The sequence below is a fragment of the Leucoraja erinacea genome, chromosome 23, assembly GCF_028641065.1.
Source record: "Leucoraja erinacea ecotype New England chromosome 23, Leri_hhj_1, whole genome shotgun sequence".
Lineage (NCBI taxonomy): Eukaryota > Metazoa > Chordata > Chondrichthyes > Rajiformes > Rajidae > Leucoraja > Leucoraja erinaceus.
Genome location: NC_073399.1, coordinates 7,079,137 through 7,100,373, shown reverse-complemented (window position 1 = coordinate 7,100,373; position 21,237 = coordinate 7,079,137). Strand labels below are relative to the sequence as shown.

General features: G+C 42.9%; 1 protein-coding gene across 1 annotated transcript in view; it reads left to right on the top strand.

Moving 5' to 3' along the window:
- The window catches only part of LOC129708153 (serine/threonine-protein kinase/endoribonuclease IRE1-like), a 64,767-nt gene that overhangs the window by 12,039 nt on the left and 31,491 nt on the right, over window positions 1-21,237 (top strand). The window contains exons 2-5 of the mRNA XM_055653740.1: window positions 8,552-8,669; window positions 15,268-15,301; window positions 18,986-19,058; window positions 19,894-19,966. Of these exons, the coding sequence (XP_055509715.1) occupies window positions 8,552-8,669; window positions 15,268-15,301; window positions 18,986-19,058; window positions 19,894-19,966 (298 nt within the window). The remainder of the gene's footprint in view (window positions 1-8,551; window positions 8,670-15,267; window positions 15,302-18,985; window positions 19,059-19,893; window positions 19,967-21,237) is intronic.

Genomic DNA, 21,237 nt, shown 5'->3' with positions numbered 1-21,237 from the left:
TCTTTGGACACGTTCGATGGAAGAAATTTTTTTATTTATGTATGGGTCCCATGCTGCAACTGCGTAGTCCAAATGAGGTCTCACGAGGGTGAAGTATAGCTTCTCCTTGACAGAAGTTGAACAATGATGAAAGTTGCGCCTCAGAAAGTTTAGGACACCTGTTGCTTTCACCGTTGCATGATGAGTCTGACCATTCCAACACTTTGTTCACACATTTATCTTGTTCGCACAATAATATCTATCTCACTGGAAACCTTCGGATTATCTTCAATCGGATTTTATTGGACTTTATCTTGCACTAAGCATTATTCCCTTTACAATGAAGACAGATACAAAAGGCAGGAGTAACTTCGGCGGGTCAGGCAGCAGCTCTGGGGAAAAGGAAAAGGTGACATTTTGGGTCGAGACTCTTCAGACAAAGTCTTTCTCTGAAGGGTCTCGACCCGAAACATCACCTATTCCCTTTTCTCCAGAGATGCTGCCTGACCCGCTGAGTTACCCCAGCCTTTTATGTCTGTCTTTGGTTTAAACCAGCATCTGCAGTTCCTCTCTACACATTCTCTTTATCATGTATGTGCACACTGTGGATGGCTCAATTGTAATCATGTATAGTGTTTCCACTGACTGGTTATCATGCAATAAAAGCATTTCACTGTGCCTCGGTACGTGTGAATATAAATTATACTAACTAAAATATCATAAGTAGACAATAAATGCTGGAGAAACTCAGCGGGTGAGGCAGCATCTATGGCGAAAAGGAGTAGGTGATGTTTCGGATTGAGACCCTTCTCCAGCATTCTTCAGAAGGGTCTCAACCCGAAAGATCGTCTACTACTTTTCTCCATAGATGCTGACTCACCCGCTGAGTTTCTCCAGCATTTTTTTTTGTCTACTTTCGATTTTTCCAGCATCCTTCTTAAACTAAAATATCATGTTCTTTGACTGAAATTGTTCCTATAATCTTAAATGCAAGTTTTTCTTCAGTTTCCTACTAACCCCCCCACTCCAGTGGTGTTAGCGTTTTGAGCTTGTACAATCTTGCTGTCCCTGGCAAATCACTTCAAACTGGTTACTCATTTCATGGCTTGAAAGTTGAACATGCTTCACAGTCAAGCCTGATCTTGCACTCAACCGATCTTTGGACCTTCCTGGACTTTTTGAAACTTTCTTTGCTTCCTTCCAATCGTAATGGGATGCTAAAGCTACCTGTAAAGACGCCCCAGCTGATGTATTAATTTTCACAAGTCTGGGATCTGGGCGGTAATCTGTGATGTTCAGCGTCACACCTGGTTACAATTTTCCAGACATTACTGTGCTGCGGCCAGTTCTGTGAAGATTTTACATAATAGTCAGTCTGGATTTTGTGCTAGTTTGGGAATTGCAACCTTCTCAGTCAAACAAGAGTGCCTCCAACTGAGTTAACATAAGGAACAGTAATAATAACAGGTTTTTTTTTGCTATTCATCAACTTCATGGTTGATCTTCGACCACTGCCATTTTCCAGCACTATTCTCGTAACTCGTGATTCCTTTTATGTCCAGATTTATTGTTCGCTGTTTGGAATGAACACTGTAAATGTGATAAATGTGCCCACACAGCTGTCCCAGTAGAGAAACCCTCGGAAGAGACTTCTCCACATCACAATCCTAAACACCCGGTCCCTTATTTTTCCCCGGAACCCCACTCTGGGGAAACATCTTCCTTGCTTCCAGCTTGAATTGCTGTTCAAGAATTTTTTAGGAGATTTCCACTCATTTTCAAAAACGTCAAAGAACAGAGGTCGTAGTCTACTCAATCTCTCCTTGTGTGGCAAACCCAGGCCAGTGCAGTGAATCTTTGCTGCGCTCTCTCCTGAGCAAGTGTATCTTTTATAGAAGGAGACCAAAACTGTACCGAGGAGTTGTGTGGCATTTTCACACAGGCCCTATATAATTACTGTGAGACATCCTTAATCCTGTAATCAAACCTTGCACAACATGGCTCTCTTAAGTACTTGCTGCACCTGTAAGCTGCCCGTCAGTAACTTGTGTACAAGTACACCAAGTCACTTTGAGCATCAACAGCATCCAATCTTTCAACACTGGATCTTTCAAGCATTTCCCCGGGTGCTCTGGTCATTACATTGTCATTATGTTACCACCAACGCAAAATGGCCCCCTTTCGTTTCCCTCCACAGATGCTTCCTGAGGTGCTGAGTTCCTCCAGCAATTTATTTTTTGCTTAAGATTCTAGCATCTGCAGTTCCTTATGTCTATTAATTCTGTCCTTCGTTCTTGAATTACTGTATGTGTGAAATATGATGAGCCTTTTTGAAGTAACTTGAAATTATTTTGGAGGACGAGATTTGTCAGTGGGGGTGCAGATGGATTTTAAATTGAAAATCTCGGCTCTTTTTATATTGGTTAGCACAGACTCCATGTGATCACTTTTAATAGATGAAATTTCACTGATACTACACCGAATTGCATCATAATAAGCAGTTGAAGGGTTTGTTTGGCTTGATTCTGCTAACTTTCTTGTAGAGCAACGGTTTTTGGACACACTCTTCAATATTTTGCCAATATTTATATACCTGGTCATTGTCACGTTGCTGTTTTGTGGCAGCATGTCTTTATTTAAACAAATAATTACTTTTTTAAAGTGCTTCAATGACACTTTAGATATGCGCTTGTTATTTCTGCAAGAATGATTTCCTTGCATAGAGAATACAGATTTACTACCAAGTGCCTTGTCACCATGTAACCTCTATACATATTTCAATGTAGACCACTCTCATACTCCATAAAGTAAGATTTTGAATATTTTGTCTGTCTCAGGAATCTATTTGTTTTGCCAGAAACCGAAGAGTCACCTTAAAACCTTCCTTTTTGATCAAGCTTGTGCTTACCTATCCAGTATCCCCTAGAAGGCAAGTGGCAGCTTTCGATGCTGCTCCCCAGAAGCACCTTAGGATGTTTTCAGTGAGATTTCTTGTGAGGCCATGGTTTCAATAAGCTTGTCCTATTTAGATTGAACCTTTGAAGATGTTGACATGATTTTATGAATAGCCCTGGTGTTAAGTTTACATTTTTTTAGGTCAATTCAGAACACACCAAACTGAATTGTACTGACTCAACTTGGAATGAAATCTTTTGATAAATATTTAATTTCCCAGATAATTCTGATGCCGATGCAACTTGTTGTCATGACTAGGAATCGTGTTTAGTGGCGAGATATTTAGAATACAGAGCATTTCTATATTTCCGTGTGGGGACACCCTTTCCGATGGAGTAAGGCTGCGGGTCAGGCAGGATCCCTGGACAACATGGATAGGTGATATTTATTCATAGCTGAATTGTGCAGTTTAAAACATCACCTATCCATGTTCTCCAGGGATACTGCCTGACCAGCTGAGTTACTGCAGCACTTTGTGTCTATCAATGTTCAGCACTATGTTACTCTAAAGCCAGTTCCTTTTCTATAGTATGTTGTCTCCTGCATTTCATATATCATTGTTTCGTACATGTAGTCAGTCTATTTGCCTCTTAGTCTGAATAATTCTCCTGGGATAGGGTGGAATGGGAGACATTGCATTACATTTATGAATGCTTAATTAAATGTACTGCCAAAAGAAACAATAGACAATAGGTGCAGGAGTAGACCAAATCCCCAGCTCCGCCATTCAATGTGATCATGGCTGATCATCCCCAAACAGTACCCCGTTCCTGCCTTATCCCCATATCCCCTGACGCCCCAATTTTTAAGTCCTAAGAGCTCTCTCTTGAAAGCATCCAGAGAACCCACCTCCACCGCCCTCTGAGGCAGAGAATTCCACAGACTCACCACTCTCTATGAGAAAAAGTGTTTCCTCGTCTCCGTTCTAAATGGTTTACTCATTATTCATAAACTGCGGCCCCTAGTTCTGGACTCGCCCAACATCTGGAACATGTTTCCTGACTCTAGCGTGTCCAAACCCTTAACAATCTTATATGTTTCAAAGAGATTCACTCTCATCCTTTTAAACTCCAGAGTGTACTTCGAGTAAGGAACAAAAGATTCCACTATAGCTCCAAATTTCACCTCCAATTATATGTTCAATTCGGTTAGGCAGTTTAAGCTGCATTATTGCTCCCATTCTTATGTGAGACTATCTTTGGGCCGCTATGTAAAGTAAATGGTTTGCTTTGCCCCACAGATGTTGAATTTGCATTATTTAAATTGTACATAAGATCTTTGCTTTAGCCTATAAAATGCATTAGGTAAATGTCTTTTGTCTAGTAAATGTCTCATGCTAATTTGTGTAGGAAAGAACTGCAGATGCTGGTTTAAATCGAAGATAGACGCAAAATGCTGGAGTAACTCAGAGTAACAGGCAGCATCTCTGGAGAGAAGGAATGGGTGACGTTGCGGGTCGAGACCCATCTCATGCTAATTTGTTTAGCAACTGGGAGATCCAGCAGCCCTTGCCGGTCTAACTGCAAGTGTTTGGCAAAATGATCGCCGAGTCTGCACTTGGTCCCGCTAATGTGAAGGAGGCCACCGAATGCAGGTGAAGAGATTAGAGGAGGTCTCAAATACTGAGGTCTTTGAATGGATGCGAGGGGGAAGGTGTAGGGACAGGTGTGACATCTCCTGCGGTTGCGGGGTGGGTATCTGGGTGGTTTTGGTGGGAAGGGACGAGTGAACCATGGAGTTGCGGAGGGGGTGGTCTCTGCAGAAAACCTGCACAAACGCGCTGCCCGTCGCCTCCTGCAACCGGCCCTCCACTTCTGTGCGCCGTGGACCACTTCCTGAGCCAATCATGGAGCTTTAGGGCACTTTCTGGCTGTGTGAGAGGCGAGTTCATGTTCACAGCTGTGACTTTCCCCATCAGCTTCCATTCACCATCTCGGAAGGCTGGCTGTTTATAGTTGGGTATAATTGTAATCAGGAAATGAAACGCATAACCTCGTGTAATGACTGGTAAGTTCCAAATACCCGCAATCTAAGCTGAGAAACCTACTTTACACGAGTGAGAAAGGGACCAGCTGCAGATCGACGACTTATCCTGAGCTGCTACTGCTGCTACATGCGCTGTATCATTTGCCATTTATTCTCATAAAACTTATAACCAGCTTTCCAACTTTCAATATTTTCAGCTTATTTTACCTTCAAGAATCCTCATTTGCCTGCCTGTTGTATCTTATTGAATGAGATATATTAGTATTTAAAAGAATATTCATATTTTTGCAGGCATTTAGGTTAAAAGTGCCTGAGTGTCAGTGGTGCAATGATGCTTTATGTCACATATGCAAATGCACAGGGACATTCAATTTTCATATACACTTGCTGGCACCATCATTTTTGTGGCATTAATCAAAATCTTCAGCCCTGTCAGACCATGTGCTCCATGTACTGGAGCTGTTCCCAGGCACCGATGGAGAGGGGGAAAATTTATCGGTGTTTTCCAAAGTTGAAACTGGGTGTGGGCGAAGAGTGGAACATAATTTGGTGGGCAATACACCTTAGCTGAAAACTAAGGAATACACTTGTCCATTTTAATTTCATATTCTAAGCATCCATTGCACTTGCTTTTGATTTACTTTTCTGTTTACAAACTTCATTTTAATTTTTTCGTTTGACCTGTCTCAATGTCTGTCAAAAAACTGCAGTGACCAAGTGTGCTGGATCCACTTTTGTTTACTCGTTGACTGGGATCTGAATTTATGTTGGGTGCTGTTGCATATTTCTAGACTGTTCACGTGTCTGGTAAAGTTTACTTCTCACTGTGCCAAACTTCAGCATGCAGAAAGTTCTTCCAAGTGTTGGTCAAATTCCAAGGGATTGTAGGTTAATTGTTCCTTTGTAAATTGCCGCCAGCATGTAGGGTGTGGTGAGAAAGTGAGAGGACACAGAACTGGTGTGAACAGGTGCCCGATGGTCAGCATGGAATCGGTGGGTCGAAGGGCCTGGTTCCTTTGGTGTACCCCCTAAACAATACTCAACTAATATTTGGGTGATTGAAAAGCGGTTTTAGTAGTAACTGTTCTACATGCTATGTTCTAATAATATTACAAGAAATCATAACTCAAGCCTAACATGCATAAAATCATGAGAGGAATAGATCAGGTAGATGCAGAGTCTCTTGCCCAGAGAAGGTGAGGTTCAGAAGACACAGGTTTAAGGTGCAGGGGAAAAGATTTAATAGGAATCGGAGGGGTAACTTTTTCATACAAAGGGTTGTGTGTTTAATTTTATTTTTTTTAGTTTTAGAGATACAGCATGGAAACAAGCCCTTCGGGTCTGTGCCGACCAGCGATACCTGCACATTAACACTATCCTATACCCACTAGGGACAATTTTTACAATTACCAAGCCAATTAACCTACAAACCTGTATGTCTTTGGAGTGTGGGGGGAAACTGAAGATCTCGGAGAAAACCCACACAGGAGAACGTACAAACTCCGTACAGACAGCACCCGTAGTCGGGATCGAATCTGGGTCTCCGGCGCTGCATTCGCTGTAAGGCAGCAACTCTACCACTGCGTCACCATGACCGCAGGGTATGGAACAAACTGCCAGAGGAGGTAGTTGAGGCAGGGACAATCCCACCATTTAAGAAACAATTAGCCAGGTACATAGATAGGACAGGTTTGGAGGGATATGGACCAAGCGCAGGCAGGTGCGACTATTGTAGCTGGGACATGTTTGCCAGTGTGGACAAGTTGGGCCAAAGGGCCTGTTTCCACACTGTATCACTCTGACTCTAAATCAGCGGGACAGGCAGCATCAGTGGAGAACATGTTTTGATGACATTTCGCGTCAGGGCCCTTCAGACTGATTGCGGGGGGAGGGGGAGCAAAGCCTGGTGAATGATAGGTACATACAGGTGAGGGGGTTGACAGCCAGATGGTTGGAAGAAAGCCGGAGATGAAAAGACAAAGTGTGGGAGAAGGATATTGTGTAGCTAGATGAAATAATCTAGGTACCGGGGGAGGGGGAAGGGGAGAAATGGGTGCAGGTCCAGGGCACAGTGCAGAGAAAGGTGAAAAAGGGGGGAGAGGGGTTGTATGTTGGTTAGTTACCTAAAATTGGAGAATTATTTGTTCTTATCGTTAGGTTGTAAACTACCCAGGTGGAATATGAGGTGCTATTCCTTTTGTGAGTGGCTTTACTCTGCCAGTGGAGGAGGCCCAGGACCGACGGTAGATGTGGAAAAGGGAAGAGGAGTTGAAATGGTTAATGACTGGGAGAGGTTATTTCAGAGGATGTGGTTCTTACAATGGAGACGAACATATAACCTGAACATAACTGATAAATGCAGTTATTTGCAGATTAGTCTTTTGAGGTTAAATGAGCGTAAATAAGGACTCTGCATCATGAAATGTAATTCACCGTGAAAGAAATGACTGGTTTTTAAGTGGGTGTGATTCGTACAGGTTTGTCATTATAGTGTAGTTAACTACCATTGTAGCATTTTGCTCTTAAGTGAGAATGTGTTCAGCTAAATTATAATATGTGGTGTCTTTACCTTTGCATTTGCATAACTTTGCCAGTGCCTAGAAACCTAATCAAGCATCAATAAACTTTAAGAATATTTTCAGGCATTACCTTAGGTTCTATCTCCTTCCCCACTAACCTTTCAACCTAAAAAACCCCCCAAAGTGCTGGAGTAACTCAGCGCGTAGGAAACATCTCTGTAGGATGTGGACAGATGACATTTAAGAAAGGTCCCAAGGATCCCCGCTCAACGTCGCCTATCCATGTTCCCCAGAACTGCTGCCTGACCCGCTGAGTTTACTCTAGCGCTTTATTTTTGGGGGTAAACTACCATTTAATGTTCCTTGTGTCCAACCTTTTCAACCTGAAGGCTGGATTTGGAGGCTACTCTTAAACCTCTGTTAACATTGTTACTAAACTTTCTTGAGGAGCCATGGAAATTAGATTCTCATAGAAGGGCTACTTGTGACTCAAACGGGAGCTCTTCCTTGGTGGTACATTTACAGCTGAAACGGAATTTTAGAATGTATTAGACCAAGTGGGACCCGTTCCCTCAACGAGCGGTTTGTGGGGGGAGGGGCGGCCTGCGGCGTCACACACACACACTAACCCCCTCCCCCTTGATATTATATTAATATTATTCATTTGCTCCTCCTCCCCCATCCCCCGCTCTATCCACTCACACATAGCCCCCAACTGCGCAGGCGTGGTGGGAGAGGGAGGGGGGTAGAGAGGGAGAGATTTATAACTACTAGGGCATATCTATGTTCTACATTCAACTCTATATTTAAAACCATATTCTCAGATACAATCTTCTCACGTCTACCAGCTTTATAAATCGTAAAATGGTAAAATGGTATATGAAAACTCTTGTTTTGTTGCATCACAGTTGAACATAATAATACAGTACTTGTACGGCAATTGACAATCATGCTTTCTCATGAGGGACTAGTTCGTCCTATCTTGGTTCGGTTGCGACTCTGAAGGAACCGAAAACTGATTTTGTTGATCCTTTGGGATAATAGTGTGTGTGGACTATGAATTTTACTGCTAAACTGGATGTGCTTCATATTTTGACATTTGTATCTTGCAGTGCTGTGGAAGTTCAGGCACGGTGCTGCCCGAGACACTACTATTTATATCAACTCTGGATGGAAGCTTGCATGCTGTTAGCAAACAAACGGGCTCAATCAAATGGACCCTGAAAGAAGGCAAGTATATCTTGTACATCGGCGATAATTTCCCTTGGTCTGCCAAGACCTACTGGATCTCCCGGTTGCTAACCGTTTTAACTCCCTTTCTGATTCCCAAACTGACCTTTCTGTCCTCGGACTCATCCATTCTCAGAGTGAGGCCACACACACACCCACACACTGTAGGAACAACACTTCATATTCTACTTTGGTAGCTTAATACCCATGGACATTGAATGCTCCAATTTTAAGTCACCTCTAACAACCCCTCTCCTCTCTCCTCCTCCCTCCTACCTTGTACCCCACCTGGACTGGTACCCGTTTCCCCTACCACTCTTCCTTTATTTCCCCCCCCCCCCCCCCCCCCCCACCCCGACCCGAAACGTCACCTATTCATGTTCTCCAGAGATGCCGCCTGAACTGCGGAGTTAACCCAGCACTTTGTTCCCTTTCAAGTATCTCTTTCATCCTGGCAATAAAATTGGAACATGTAATTTTCTCTCCTGGTTGGCTAGTGGTTTGAATTTGCATTTTTTCATGGTACATCCGTAGTTGATTAGTGGAATGAAGTTTATGCAAACATTGATACTCTGACCAAACCGGTCCTAGAACGGGGCATGCTGGCACCGCTTGTGTAAATGGCAGTATTTTGACTGTGTCGTTATAAATGAATGCTTTGTTCAGCTGTGTGCTTGATTGTGGATCCAAGCTGGGTTGCGATTCAAATAATCAATGTAGCGGGTGACGCCTGTATGGTCATGAGTAGTCGCCCAAAGAGTCGTACCTCTTTCTGGTCGCCGCTGGATTTTCAACATGTTGAAAATATTCGGCGACCTGCTGTGACTATGACGGGTGCCGGCAGTTGCCGAAAAAATCGTGTAAGTGGGACAGGCCTATTACTCAGCGGGTCGGGCAGCATCTGTGGAGGACATGGATAGGGAATGTTTTGAGCCGGGGCCCTTCTTTCAGACTGCTTTCCGAAGAGGGGTTCCAACCCGAAATGTCACGTATCCATGTCCTCCAGAGATGCTGCCTGACCCGCTGAATTACTCCTGCACTTTGTGTTCCTGGCACATGTATATGCAGGGAATGGAGGGATATGGATCACATGGGGAGATGAATTTAACTTGGCATCATGTTCAGCGAGGACATTGTGGGCAGAAGGATTTGTTCCTGTACTGTATTGTTCGATGTACATTACGCCATTTAGCTGTATTTTCCTTCTTTTCCTGTGCCAACCCCAACAGCACCATATACAAGTTGGAAAAGTGGGTAAAATGCAATCTAGTGCGGGTTATAAACTGACCTGGTCAGCGTGTAGTCTGGTACAAACTGACCAGGACACCTATCAGTAACAAAGTCATGCCGCTTGTTTGCTCGCCAGTCACACATGTTGGCACTCTGCCAATGTACATTTAGTATGTTTGTGCAGGTTTTCTAGCTGATAATGTATGAACTTTATAGAGCAGGGTATTCTGGAAACTGGCAGTCACAAGTTAATTTCACTTCAAATCATGTTTATCAAAAAACTGACCTTCAACTGGCTTTCCGCCCACAACCACCATCTATTTAAAGATGCAATGAATAACATTCCAGTTTAAACATTTTGAAATTTTCTGTGACAATGCATTTAAACTTCAACTATGTGTGGAAACATTTGAGTTTTCCCCTGTCCATTGCTAAAGTTATTGTTTTTATCCCCGTACAATTACTATTTTATGGGTGCAAACTGTTCCCTTTCTCGTGTGGCCTGTATTTTCATTATTGATAATGAACAAGATCTTGGTTGTCCTCTCCTCCATAGACAGCAGGCTGTTAAAGCCCTGTCCCACCGTACGAGTTCATTCAAGAGTTCATCTCCCCGAGTTTGCCCTGATTCGAACTCGGAGATTTATGGTAATGTCCGCTCGTAGGTACTCGGGGCTCTCGTGGACATTTTTCAACATGTTGAAAAATCTTCCCGAGTTTTCCCGTGCTTACCTACCATTAGCGAGTACCTGCCGTTAGCATTACGAGCCGCTAAGAGACGTCCCTGAGCTCCGACGTACCCGCTACGTTCATTCTACGTGCTTACCACGAGTTTGATTATTTTTTTAAAACTCAGGAGAGCACTTGAATGAACTCATACAGTGGGACAGGGCCATAAGGTTGCATCACAGCTTGGTTTGGGAACAGCTCCACCCAAGACCACAGGAAATTGCAGAGTTGTAGATGTAGCCCAGTCCATCTCACAGACCTACCATTAACTCACTGATATCTACACTTCACGCTGCCTCGGGAAAGCAGCCACAGAGTTGTCCCAACCCAGTCATTCTTTCAGAAGATATAGAAGCTTGAAAGCGCACATCAGACTCGGGAACAGCATCTTCCCATCTGTTATCAATCTTCTGAACTGTCCTTCCACAAGTTAGGATACTGTCCGATTCACCTCTACCCCATTGCGAACATCGGTGTTTGTCATTGGGACTTCCCTTTTGCTCTACCTATGGATTAGAGTTTGGTTTCATTGTATTTATGTATAGTATTATCTGATTTGATTGGATAGCATGCAAATCAAACCTTTTCACTGTACCTCAGTACACATGACAATTATAAACTTAAATGTAAACATCCCAGGGATGAACGAAAGAGTTCCACTTCATCAGTGTGTGGATAACAAACACGATGATCGATGCCCATCAACTGAAATTAGCTATTGAACCATCCAACTAAAGCAGCAATAACTGGAAACATGGCTGAACCTAAGACTGAAAGCCCCGTTTCCATACTGTATGACTCTTTCAATTTCCTTGGACCCAGTTTTCATACCACCCTTATTTGTGAACAGGAATGAAATGAAATTGAAGAGGAATCATAGCCCTATTTTCTCACAGACAAGTTTGATATCACTACATATCCAAACCTGAGATTGGGTCATTTATAACGGACCAGAACTGGCTATCAGTTTAACTTCAGCCATAACATTTACACCATATCACAGCAAACTCTTCAGAGTTTATCTTGAAGGACATTTTCCAACTGAGACCTCTGATTCTGAAAGATGCAATAATATTTTACCTTGGATAAATAAATATTTATACGGGCTTGGCAGATTTGGCAAATATAAAACTTTGTGGCCATGAGTTATTGATATATTCATGAAGTTAAAAGGAGAAATCCGTGTTGATGCTTCAGTGTCTGGTCTGTGTGCTACTTTATAAACCGCAGATTGAAGTGTTCCTTCGGTGTGGTGTTCAGTAATTTCTGTACAGACAAGAGTCTCCACCTGTTTCTTCTGTTATTTCCTTGCCAAGTTTGTAGAAAATGACTCAAATCCACTGTCAAGTCGCACAATGTGTAGGAAAGAAAGAACTGCAGATGCTGGTTTAAAACGAAGATAGACACAAAATGCTGGAGTAACTCAGCAGTCTGAAGAAGGGTCTCGACCCGAAACGTCACCCATTCCTTTTCTCCAAAGATGCTGCCTGTCCCGCTGAATTACTCCAGCAATTTATGCCTATTTTCAAGTAGCACAAGACCATTGTACTATTTTTTATATAGTTCATTTATTTTGTATGTGGTAAGGGAAATTGAGATAATTCAGAGATGTTTTTGAAGATTTTTTAATGTTTCCTTTAATCTGGAGATGTTGGGATTACTTTACTCCTTTTGTGAATTGTTTTTGCTCTTTTCTCTTACCAAGCACAATACTTGTTGGCCTTACCTTTCCATGCACACGTACAGTTATAATTACATCTTTACTGTCCCTGCAGGTAAATTCCACCATCTGACCACTTAAAGCAATAATTTATCATTAAAGGCGGTTATTTACTGCTTTAGAAAAATACTTTTGACGTCTCCCTCCACCCTAATCCCTGAACAATTATCTAACTAATATGTATTCTGATTACCAGCCTTCCTGCTTCTCCCTACCTTTTGACTGTTCATTTCCTGTGCAGGTCTTGAAATATTATCTTAATGTTTTGCATTGCTAGTCTTTTTTACATAAATAATCACCCAGTCCCTGCAGCCATTCTTATCGGTATCTCTGAATTTTGAACCGTGCAGCATAGGAACGGGCCTTTTGTCTCACAGTGTCTGTGCCCTACGTGATGCCAAGTCTTAGTTGCCTGTACGCAATCCCTGCATATCCATGTACCATCTTTTGGATGCATATGTGATGGTGTATCAGAGAATTATCTTGAGAGGTTGCATTTATTGGGAAGGGTCTTCCAATTTGTCCACCCATAATACTCGTTCACTCACAGCTATTGGGAAGATGAAGATAAATTCCCTGAGTTTTTGAAGTATGTTTTTTGGCACTTGAGTCCAATTACAGTACAGGGACCTTAGATACTGGTACTGCTTCAGTAAACTAGTGATCACAACAGAGACAATACTGAGAGTAGAACAGAAAACCACCGCAGTTACTGTAGTAACGTTGACATCTGTATTGGCCAAATAGTGTGTGTGTGTGTGTGTGTGTGTGTGTCGTAGTATAACTGGTTTACAGGGAGTCTAGGCATATGATCCAATGATAAGTGGATGTGCGGAGCAGTGCTTGCAGAAGAGTTAAACTATGCTTCAAAATCCTTGAAGTAGAACATTCAACCAGAATTTAGCTTCCCACTTGTGTTACAGTTGATATTAGACACACTATATTTAAGCTAGATTGGTGCTGTTTCAAGTAACTATTCATATGCAGTTAACAATGTGCGTGCAGATAGTAACAAAAAGTTAGCCTAAGACACAAAGGTTAATAAATTTGAAGTAACCACTCAACCAAAGTTTAGTTTCCTCTTCCCACTTGATATTAGACACACTGGTATTTAAGCAATGGAGTGTCTCGATTAACATATCCAGAACAATCCCTTGCTGTTAGTTCAAAAACAAGCCTAGGTGTTCCCAACCACCCCCAAAGTTTAGTCCTCTTCCCACTTCAGATTGATGGTATCCAATGGAGTGTCTCGATTATATCCAGACAATGGCTTGCTGTTGAGTTCTTGGTGTTCCTCATCCAAACTATTATATTCTTAATAGGCCTTTGATTGTACATATCTTGTGGTAGTATATCACGTATTGTTCCAATGGATGCAATGATATCTTAGTTATTACTGCATAACTTCTTTGTGGTCATAATTCAGATTTTTTTCATTAATCATTGAAGTAAAACAATTGTATTTCATTATCTCTCTTAATTATGTTCTGATCAACTTTCTCCACTTTGAGAAAATCAATGTCTTGTGTGCCTCTTTTTACCCACTTGCTCCCCCCAACCTGACCCTGGCCCTGGGCAACATTTATTATGCCTGTGCGTATATAGCCATAAAAGGTGAAATGTTGGCCTTCATAACAAGAGGAGTTGAGTACAGGAGCAGTGGTCCTTCTGCAGTTGTACAGGGCCCTAGTGAGACCACATCTGGAGTATTGTGTGCAGTTTTGGTCTCCAAATTTGAGGAAGGACATTCTTGCTATTGAGGGAGTGCAACGTAGGTTCACAAGGTGAATTCCCGGAATGGCGGGACTCTCATATGCTGAGAGAATGGAACGACTGGGCTTGTATACTCTGGAGTTTAGAAGGATGAATCTTATTGAAACCTATAAGATTATTAAAAGTTTGGACACGCTAGAGGCATGAAGCATGTTCCCGATGTTGGGGGAGTCCAGAACCAGGGGCTACAATTTAAGAATAAGGGGTAAGCCATTTAGAATGGAGATGAGGAAACACTTTTTCACACTGAGAGTTGTGAGTCTGTGCAATTCTCTGCCTCAGAGAGCGGTGGAGGCCGGTTCTCTGGATGCTTTCAAGAGAGAGCTAGGTAGGGCTCTTGAAGATAGTGGAGTCAGGGGATATGGGCAGAAGGTAAGAACGGGGTACTGATTGTGGATGATCACATTGAATGGCGGTGCTGGCTTGAATGGCCGAATGGTCTACTCCTGCACCTATTGTCTATTGTCTATTGTCTGTATTTGTATGAGTAATGTTTCAAGAATGTAACCACAATCATTCTGTGAACAATCAATAATTGGTTGTTAGTAAGGGGACAGAAGTTTGGCTGGGAAGCTAGTGGAATTTTATCATGGGATCCTTAGCTTGCAGCTGAACTGCCAAAAGACTTGGTCATGTATCATGTTTCTTGCTGATAATGCAGCAATCCTGATGCATTGTATTGATGCAGGATTTGAACCTTAAACGTGACCTGCAGGTAAAGATGCTATAAAAATGAACCAAACACGCTTACACGTCTTGTTACACTGATGGCATGCATGGTCTACATTCTTCAGTATTTTTTAACTATATTTTTAATATCTCTAAATTTGTCCCTGTTTGCTGTCTTGTACTCGTCTACCCAAAACGTCACCCATTCCTTCTCTCCAGAGATGCTGCCTGTTCCGCTGAGTCACTCCAGCATTTTGTGTCTACCTTATTCAGAGTGGGACCCTGGTTTGGGGAAAGGATCTGAGGGTTTGGGGAAAGGATCTGAGGCTTTGGAACTTTTATGATTTAAAAAAAGAATGTACCTGCTTCAAGACCAGGAATGTTGGAAATTCTCAGTTGTTTAATGTTGATTTGCCTGTTTCTCTTTTGTAACGGCATGAGACTTTAAGCATGCTCATCGTTCTTTGTTCTTTGCAGATCCTGTGCTTCAAGTGCCCATGCATCTAACTGAGTAAGTTTCTGGTGTTATCTGATCACATGTTATATACAGTGTGATATATGCAAAGGCTTTTGGGCTGTAATTCTGGGTCATTGCTCTCCCATTCCTTGATGCACCATGATGAAGATGACTGTTGCTTCACAAATGGCTCCATGTTTTGGATTTATTGCTTTTTCAAGTCATAAAGTCACACTGTGCTGAAGCCCACCATGGCCAATCTGATCTCATTTACCAGCACTCGGCTCACAGCCCACCAAGTGCTTCTCCACTGGCGTAAATGCTGAGCTGGAGCTGCTGCCTCACAACACCAGACTCATGGGTTTGATTCTGACCTCGGGTGCTGTCTGTGCGTGGAGTTTGCACATTCTTCCTGTGACCGCGTGGGTTTCCTCCAGGTTGGTTTGTAGGTTAATTGACCTCTACAAATTGCCCCGAGTGTGTAGAGTGGATGCAAAAGTGGGTTTTCATAGAACTAGTGTGAACAGGTGATCAATGGTTGAAGTGGATTCATGGGGCTGAAGGGCCTGTTCCCGTGCTATGTCTTTTAGCCTTTCTGTTAATTTCCTCTGCACCCTCTCTGGTGCAAACTGCATATCGTATATCAAAATATTCCTGCTCGTATACTCCATGTCCATACACAAGTTACCTTCGCCATCCTATCTATCTGTGTTGCTAACTCCAACGATCGTTGGATTTGTGCACCAATTTCCCTTTGTTCTCAATACTGTCTTGGTTTCTGCCATTTACATAGAAACATAGAAACATAGAAATTAGGTGCAGGAGTAGGCCATTCGGCCCTTCGAGCCTGCACCGCCATTCAATATGATCATGGCTGATCATCCAACTCAGTATCCCGTACCTGCCTTCTCTCCATACCCTCTGATCCCCTTAGCCACAAGGGCCACATCTAACTCCCTCTTAAATATAGCTGTGTGTATGTCCTACTTTCATTAGATTCCTCCATCATCTCACGCTTATCTATCTGCCATTTCTTCTGCCCTCTTTACATTGATCAATATCATTCTATAGCCTAAGACGACTCTCTTCACGACCAGCAGCACCACAAATGTTCATGTCATTTGTAAACTTACTAATCATATCTCAGTCATTCACTGTTGCCTCCACCATTTTCTCTGCTCTGCCTCTCAAACACTTAATTACTACCACCCAAAATGATTCCACCAGATGCAGCCTCTTTCTTTATTCACTGTTCTTCTCGGAAATTATTCCCCATCGGCACCTTATATGTTTGTGATGTGACTGTGAGCTCAATGATAACCCTGAGAAGTTGATGAGAGGCCTCCAGTTTTTCCACTGCAATTTTCAGAAGTTCAGATATACTTGGGTAGTTTCAAGACCACTTCAGAAGATAACTAAGATTATACAGCTTGTTTCTTAAACTGAAGGCACAGACAACAATGATTTCTTGATTCTCTCCCTAAAGAACTTCAGAGAGACAATTTCACCAAGTTCCGATAGATTAATGTTTCATTTTTCTGGATTATAGTCTAATAAAATGACAACTTTGCTGCCACTATTTTATTAACTCACATCCCATAAAGGCAAATCTAACTGAACTGCTTTCGAGTTGTTTTAATGCTCCTTGTGGCCTGTGTTCTTGACAGCGACGCTCCATTGACCTGCTATTTGCAAGTGGTTCACATATCCATGACATGGTTCAATAAATTTCAGCATCACTACTGTTGGATTTTAACTAAACACAATGAACACAGATAATGTGTTTTTTTTAATATCGGCTAACAAAATGTTTTAATCTTGACCAATGCTCTTGGGAAATTTGCCGATCAAGTGCATGTAGCTTTTTCTACAGCACACCGCAGCAGTGCCAGTGCCAGAGCATGCAGGCATGTAATAAGTTGGCTGGGCCAAGGTTTCAGTGGCCTCCAGTTGCTTTTGGCATTTTGGAGTTTAGCCATCTAAAATTGCTTGGATTACTGTGGAAAGTTTGGAGTTTTGTACGCCAGAGGTTTGATTTAATTCTAAGCTTTTAAATGGATAATAACTGTGTACGGTCTTGTTCCCAAATTGTCCATTAAAGCAGGATCCCCACATTCCCGCCCGGCAGCACGGGCAGTCTTACTTACCTCTTGCTTACCGGCAAACTCCTGGTTAAGAAAACTTGTGCCTCCCATGTTACTATGTCACGGTGTTGTTTGTGCTATTGTAGCTCCTTCACATTTACCAAGTATTGACGTATTGCCGTCCTTTAGCTACTGTTAGTCTCTCCCTCACTGCTGCATTCCGTAAGGTTGGCGAAACATTACTTGCACTGTACTGCACAGTTAAATCGCCCAGTTAAGAGAGTCAAGAGTGTTTAATTGTCATATATACCAGCAATGGAACAATGAAATTCTTACTTGCAGCGGCTTTAAGGGCCTGTCCCACTTACGCAATTTTTTTCGGCGACTTGCCGGCACCCGTCATAGTCGCAGCAGGTCGCCAAAAATGTTCAATATGTTGAAAACCCAGCGGCGACCATAAAAAGGTACGGCACCCGGCGTGGCGCCTGTATGGTCGTGAGTAGTCGCCCAAAGAGTCGTACCTTTTTGAAAATCTTCGGCGACCTGCTGCGACTATGACGGGTGCTGGCAGTCGCCGAAAAATATCACATGTGGGACAGGCCCTTAAACACAATTCACGCAGGTAATACATATTAATTAACAAATCAATAAACTGATAATCTAAATACTAATGCAAAACTTAAGTACAAACAAAGACAGTCTATGTAAGTTCATAGTTACAGAGGTTGTTCACGAGCCTGATGGATGTTGCGAGAAGCTATTCTTGAACCTGGTGGTCATGGTTTTCTGGCTCCTGTGCTTTCTGCCCGATGGCAAGAGTGAAATGAGAGTACAGCCAGGGTGGTGTGGGTCTTTGATGATGTTGGCTGCCTTTTTGCGGCACCGTCTCCAATAGATCCCTTCGATGGTGGGGTGGTTTGTACCCATGTTGGAGCAGGCAGTGTCCACCACTCTTGTGTGATCTCCTTCGTTCCTGGGCATCCAAATGCCGAGCCAGTCAGTCGAAGGTAGTTCTTCATCATGCTCCGTACAAAGGCAGCGCCTTTACCACCTCAGGCAATTGAGGAAATTCAGAGTGTCTCCGAGGATCCTCCAGTGCTTCTACGCAGCGGCGGTGGAAAGCATCTTGTCCGGGAACATTACCATCTGGTTCGGGAATTGCTCTGCCAAGGACAAGAAGGCTCTGCAGAGAGTAGTGCGTTCGGCCGAACGCACTATGGGAACTTCACTCACCCCCCTGCAGGAACTATACAACAGGAGGTGCAACTCCAGAGCAAACAAAATCATGCGAGACCTCTTCCACCCCTGCAACGGACTGTTCCAGCCGCTACGGTCAGGCAAACGCCTCCGTTGCCATGCAGTGAGAACGGAGAGGTTGAGAAGGAGTTTCTTCCCAGAGGCAATTCGGACTGTAAACGCCTTTCTCACCAGGGACTAACTGTACAGAACGTTTTTCCTTCTATTATTTATTATGTAAAATAATATGTGTGTTATGATTGTGTTTATAATTTGTTTGGTTGTTTTGTTGTTCCGCGAGCATTGCCACTTTCATTTCACTGCACATCTCGTATGTGTATGTGACAAATAAACTTGACTTGACTTGACTTGACTTGACTTGGAATGCTAATGCCAATTGTTTGTTTGCCTTGTGTAGACCGGCATTTCTTCCCGATCCTAACGATGGCAGCCTCTATACACTGGGAGGGAAAAACAATGAAGGACTAACTGTAAGTTCATGCTTTCATCACCCTCTGATTTTGTGTGTCCCTTTACAAATATGTTTATATAGGATGTTGTATTATATGTTGAATCTCAGTAAACTATTTACCAGTTTTTATTTGTTATGAGTTTTCATCAGCTTTGTACGTGGCAAAGTGGTTGATGTTAATGCTGGAAAATAGGACATTTTCTGTTTGACGTTTCCAGTATTATTAGATATCGTGAGATATTACCGGCAATAAGAAAGGCTGTTTTCTCAAATTCATCAGAAAACAAAGCGCTGGAGTAACTCAGCGGGTCAGGCAGCATCTCTGGAAGACATGGATAGGTGACTTTTTAGATTGAGACCACTCTTCAGACTCTGCAGGAGTTGCTCCAGCACTTTGTGTTTAGTTTAGAGATACAGCGCAGAAACAAGCCCTTCGGCCCACCGAGTCACAGGGAGAACATACAAACTCTGTTCAGATAGCACCCGTAGTCGGGATCAAACCCAGGTCTCTGGCGCTGTAAGGCTGCAGCTCCACCCGCTGCACCACTGTGCCACCACTGTGTGCAAGAATCCAGCATCTGCTGTCCCTTGTGCCGAGTATTCAACTCGTTGACTTCAACTCATTGACTGTTAATAATGGTCTGAGAACAAGTGAAGTGCGTTCTACTGGGGCTCTGCCGTACATTGCCAATACTAGTGTGTAATCTTTAAATTTTATATAGAGAATGACCTTCTGCCTGGTTTCACTGCAAGTTGTTATTTCTCTGATGTGCTTCCTGCTGTTCTATCAATATAGAATTCATGATATATTTAGTTTTTGCATCTGCTCTGAAACTACCTCTTCTATTTCACAGAAACTGCCGTTCACGATTCCTGAATTGGTTCAGGCCTCACCGTGCCGAAGTACTGATGGTATATTGTACATGGGTGAGTGAGCTGCCCTTGCACAATACACCTCTACCTGTTCATTTACTTTTAGAAAGTAATTGTCCTTATCTGTAGCGTCCTTAATTAAAACCTCTGGCTATGTCGGATAGAAAGAAGAATTTTCATTGTGGAATGCTTCAACAATCTTTATGTTGCTGGAGGGATCCAGTATTTGACATTTGCAAACGTTCCTTAGCAAATGCAGATGAATTACAATCAAATGGACTTCAATTTGAAGCTTATGCTCTGTGTTATATGTGAGTAAAGTACAAAGTAGAATCACAGGGTCATACAGAGTGGTAACAGGCCCATCGACCCAGCTTGCCCACGCTGACAGACATGTCCATCTACGCTCGTACCACCTGCCTGCGTTTGGCCCATATGCCTCTAAAACTGTCCTATCCACGTACCTGTCTAAATGTTTCTTAAACGTTGCGTTTAATGATTTTGCACTTTAATCTGCGGCAACACGTTGTGTGATTGTACTAACAGTAAGATTCTTTGCTCAGTTGGGAGATTGTAAAAATATACAGCTAGGTCAAGGACTAATAATTGGAGGTATGCTTGCGCTTTTAGGATGTATAGCGGTGTTTGGGAGCGAGGAGAGGACATTTGTGATTGGTGAAAAACATGCAGGTCAGCAACTCCAACAGCAGCTTTGGGGTTTTGAAGATGGAATGGACAGCACAGTGATGGTGCTGGCCGGCACAGTCTGCTGCACAGCAACATCACTGATGCACAATGCTGGCTGGCTCGGAACTGACAATGAGAAGTTGCCATTATTTTGTCTGTGCCCGGGAGAGGCTGGAAACTCGAGGAGCTGCAGATGCTGGAATCCTGAGCAAAGCATGAAGTGCTGGGGGGAACTCGGCGAGTCAGGCAGCATCTGTTGAGGGAGAGTTTTGTGTCTGAAGAAGTGTCCTCACCCGAAATGCTGTATTGTGTCCATTCCCTCTGCAGATGCTGCCTATCCCGCTGAGTTCCTTCAGCACTTTATGTAATTCCAAGACACTGGTGGAATACACTGATTGAACACAAGGAAGGAATTCCTTTCCTTCCGATTGTGCCATACAGTAATTGGGAGGGAAAAGATACTTAGTTTTATCAGTGAGTTGAACACTATTCCCAAAGAATGCTTGCAGGTATATGAGCTAACATTTCCAGTACATAACAGGAGTTGGCTTTGGCCTGGTTGCCTCAGTCAGTCATCATGAGGTTAACTCAGTATCTGACTTTCAAACTCTTTATTCTGGCCGCACTGTATTTATAGA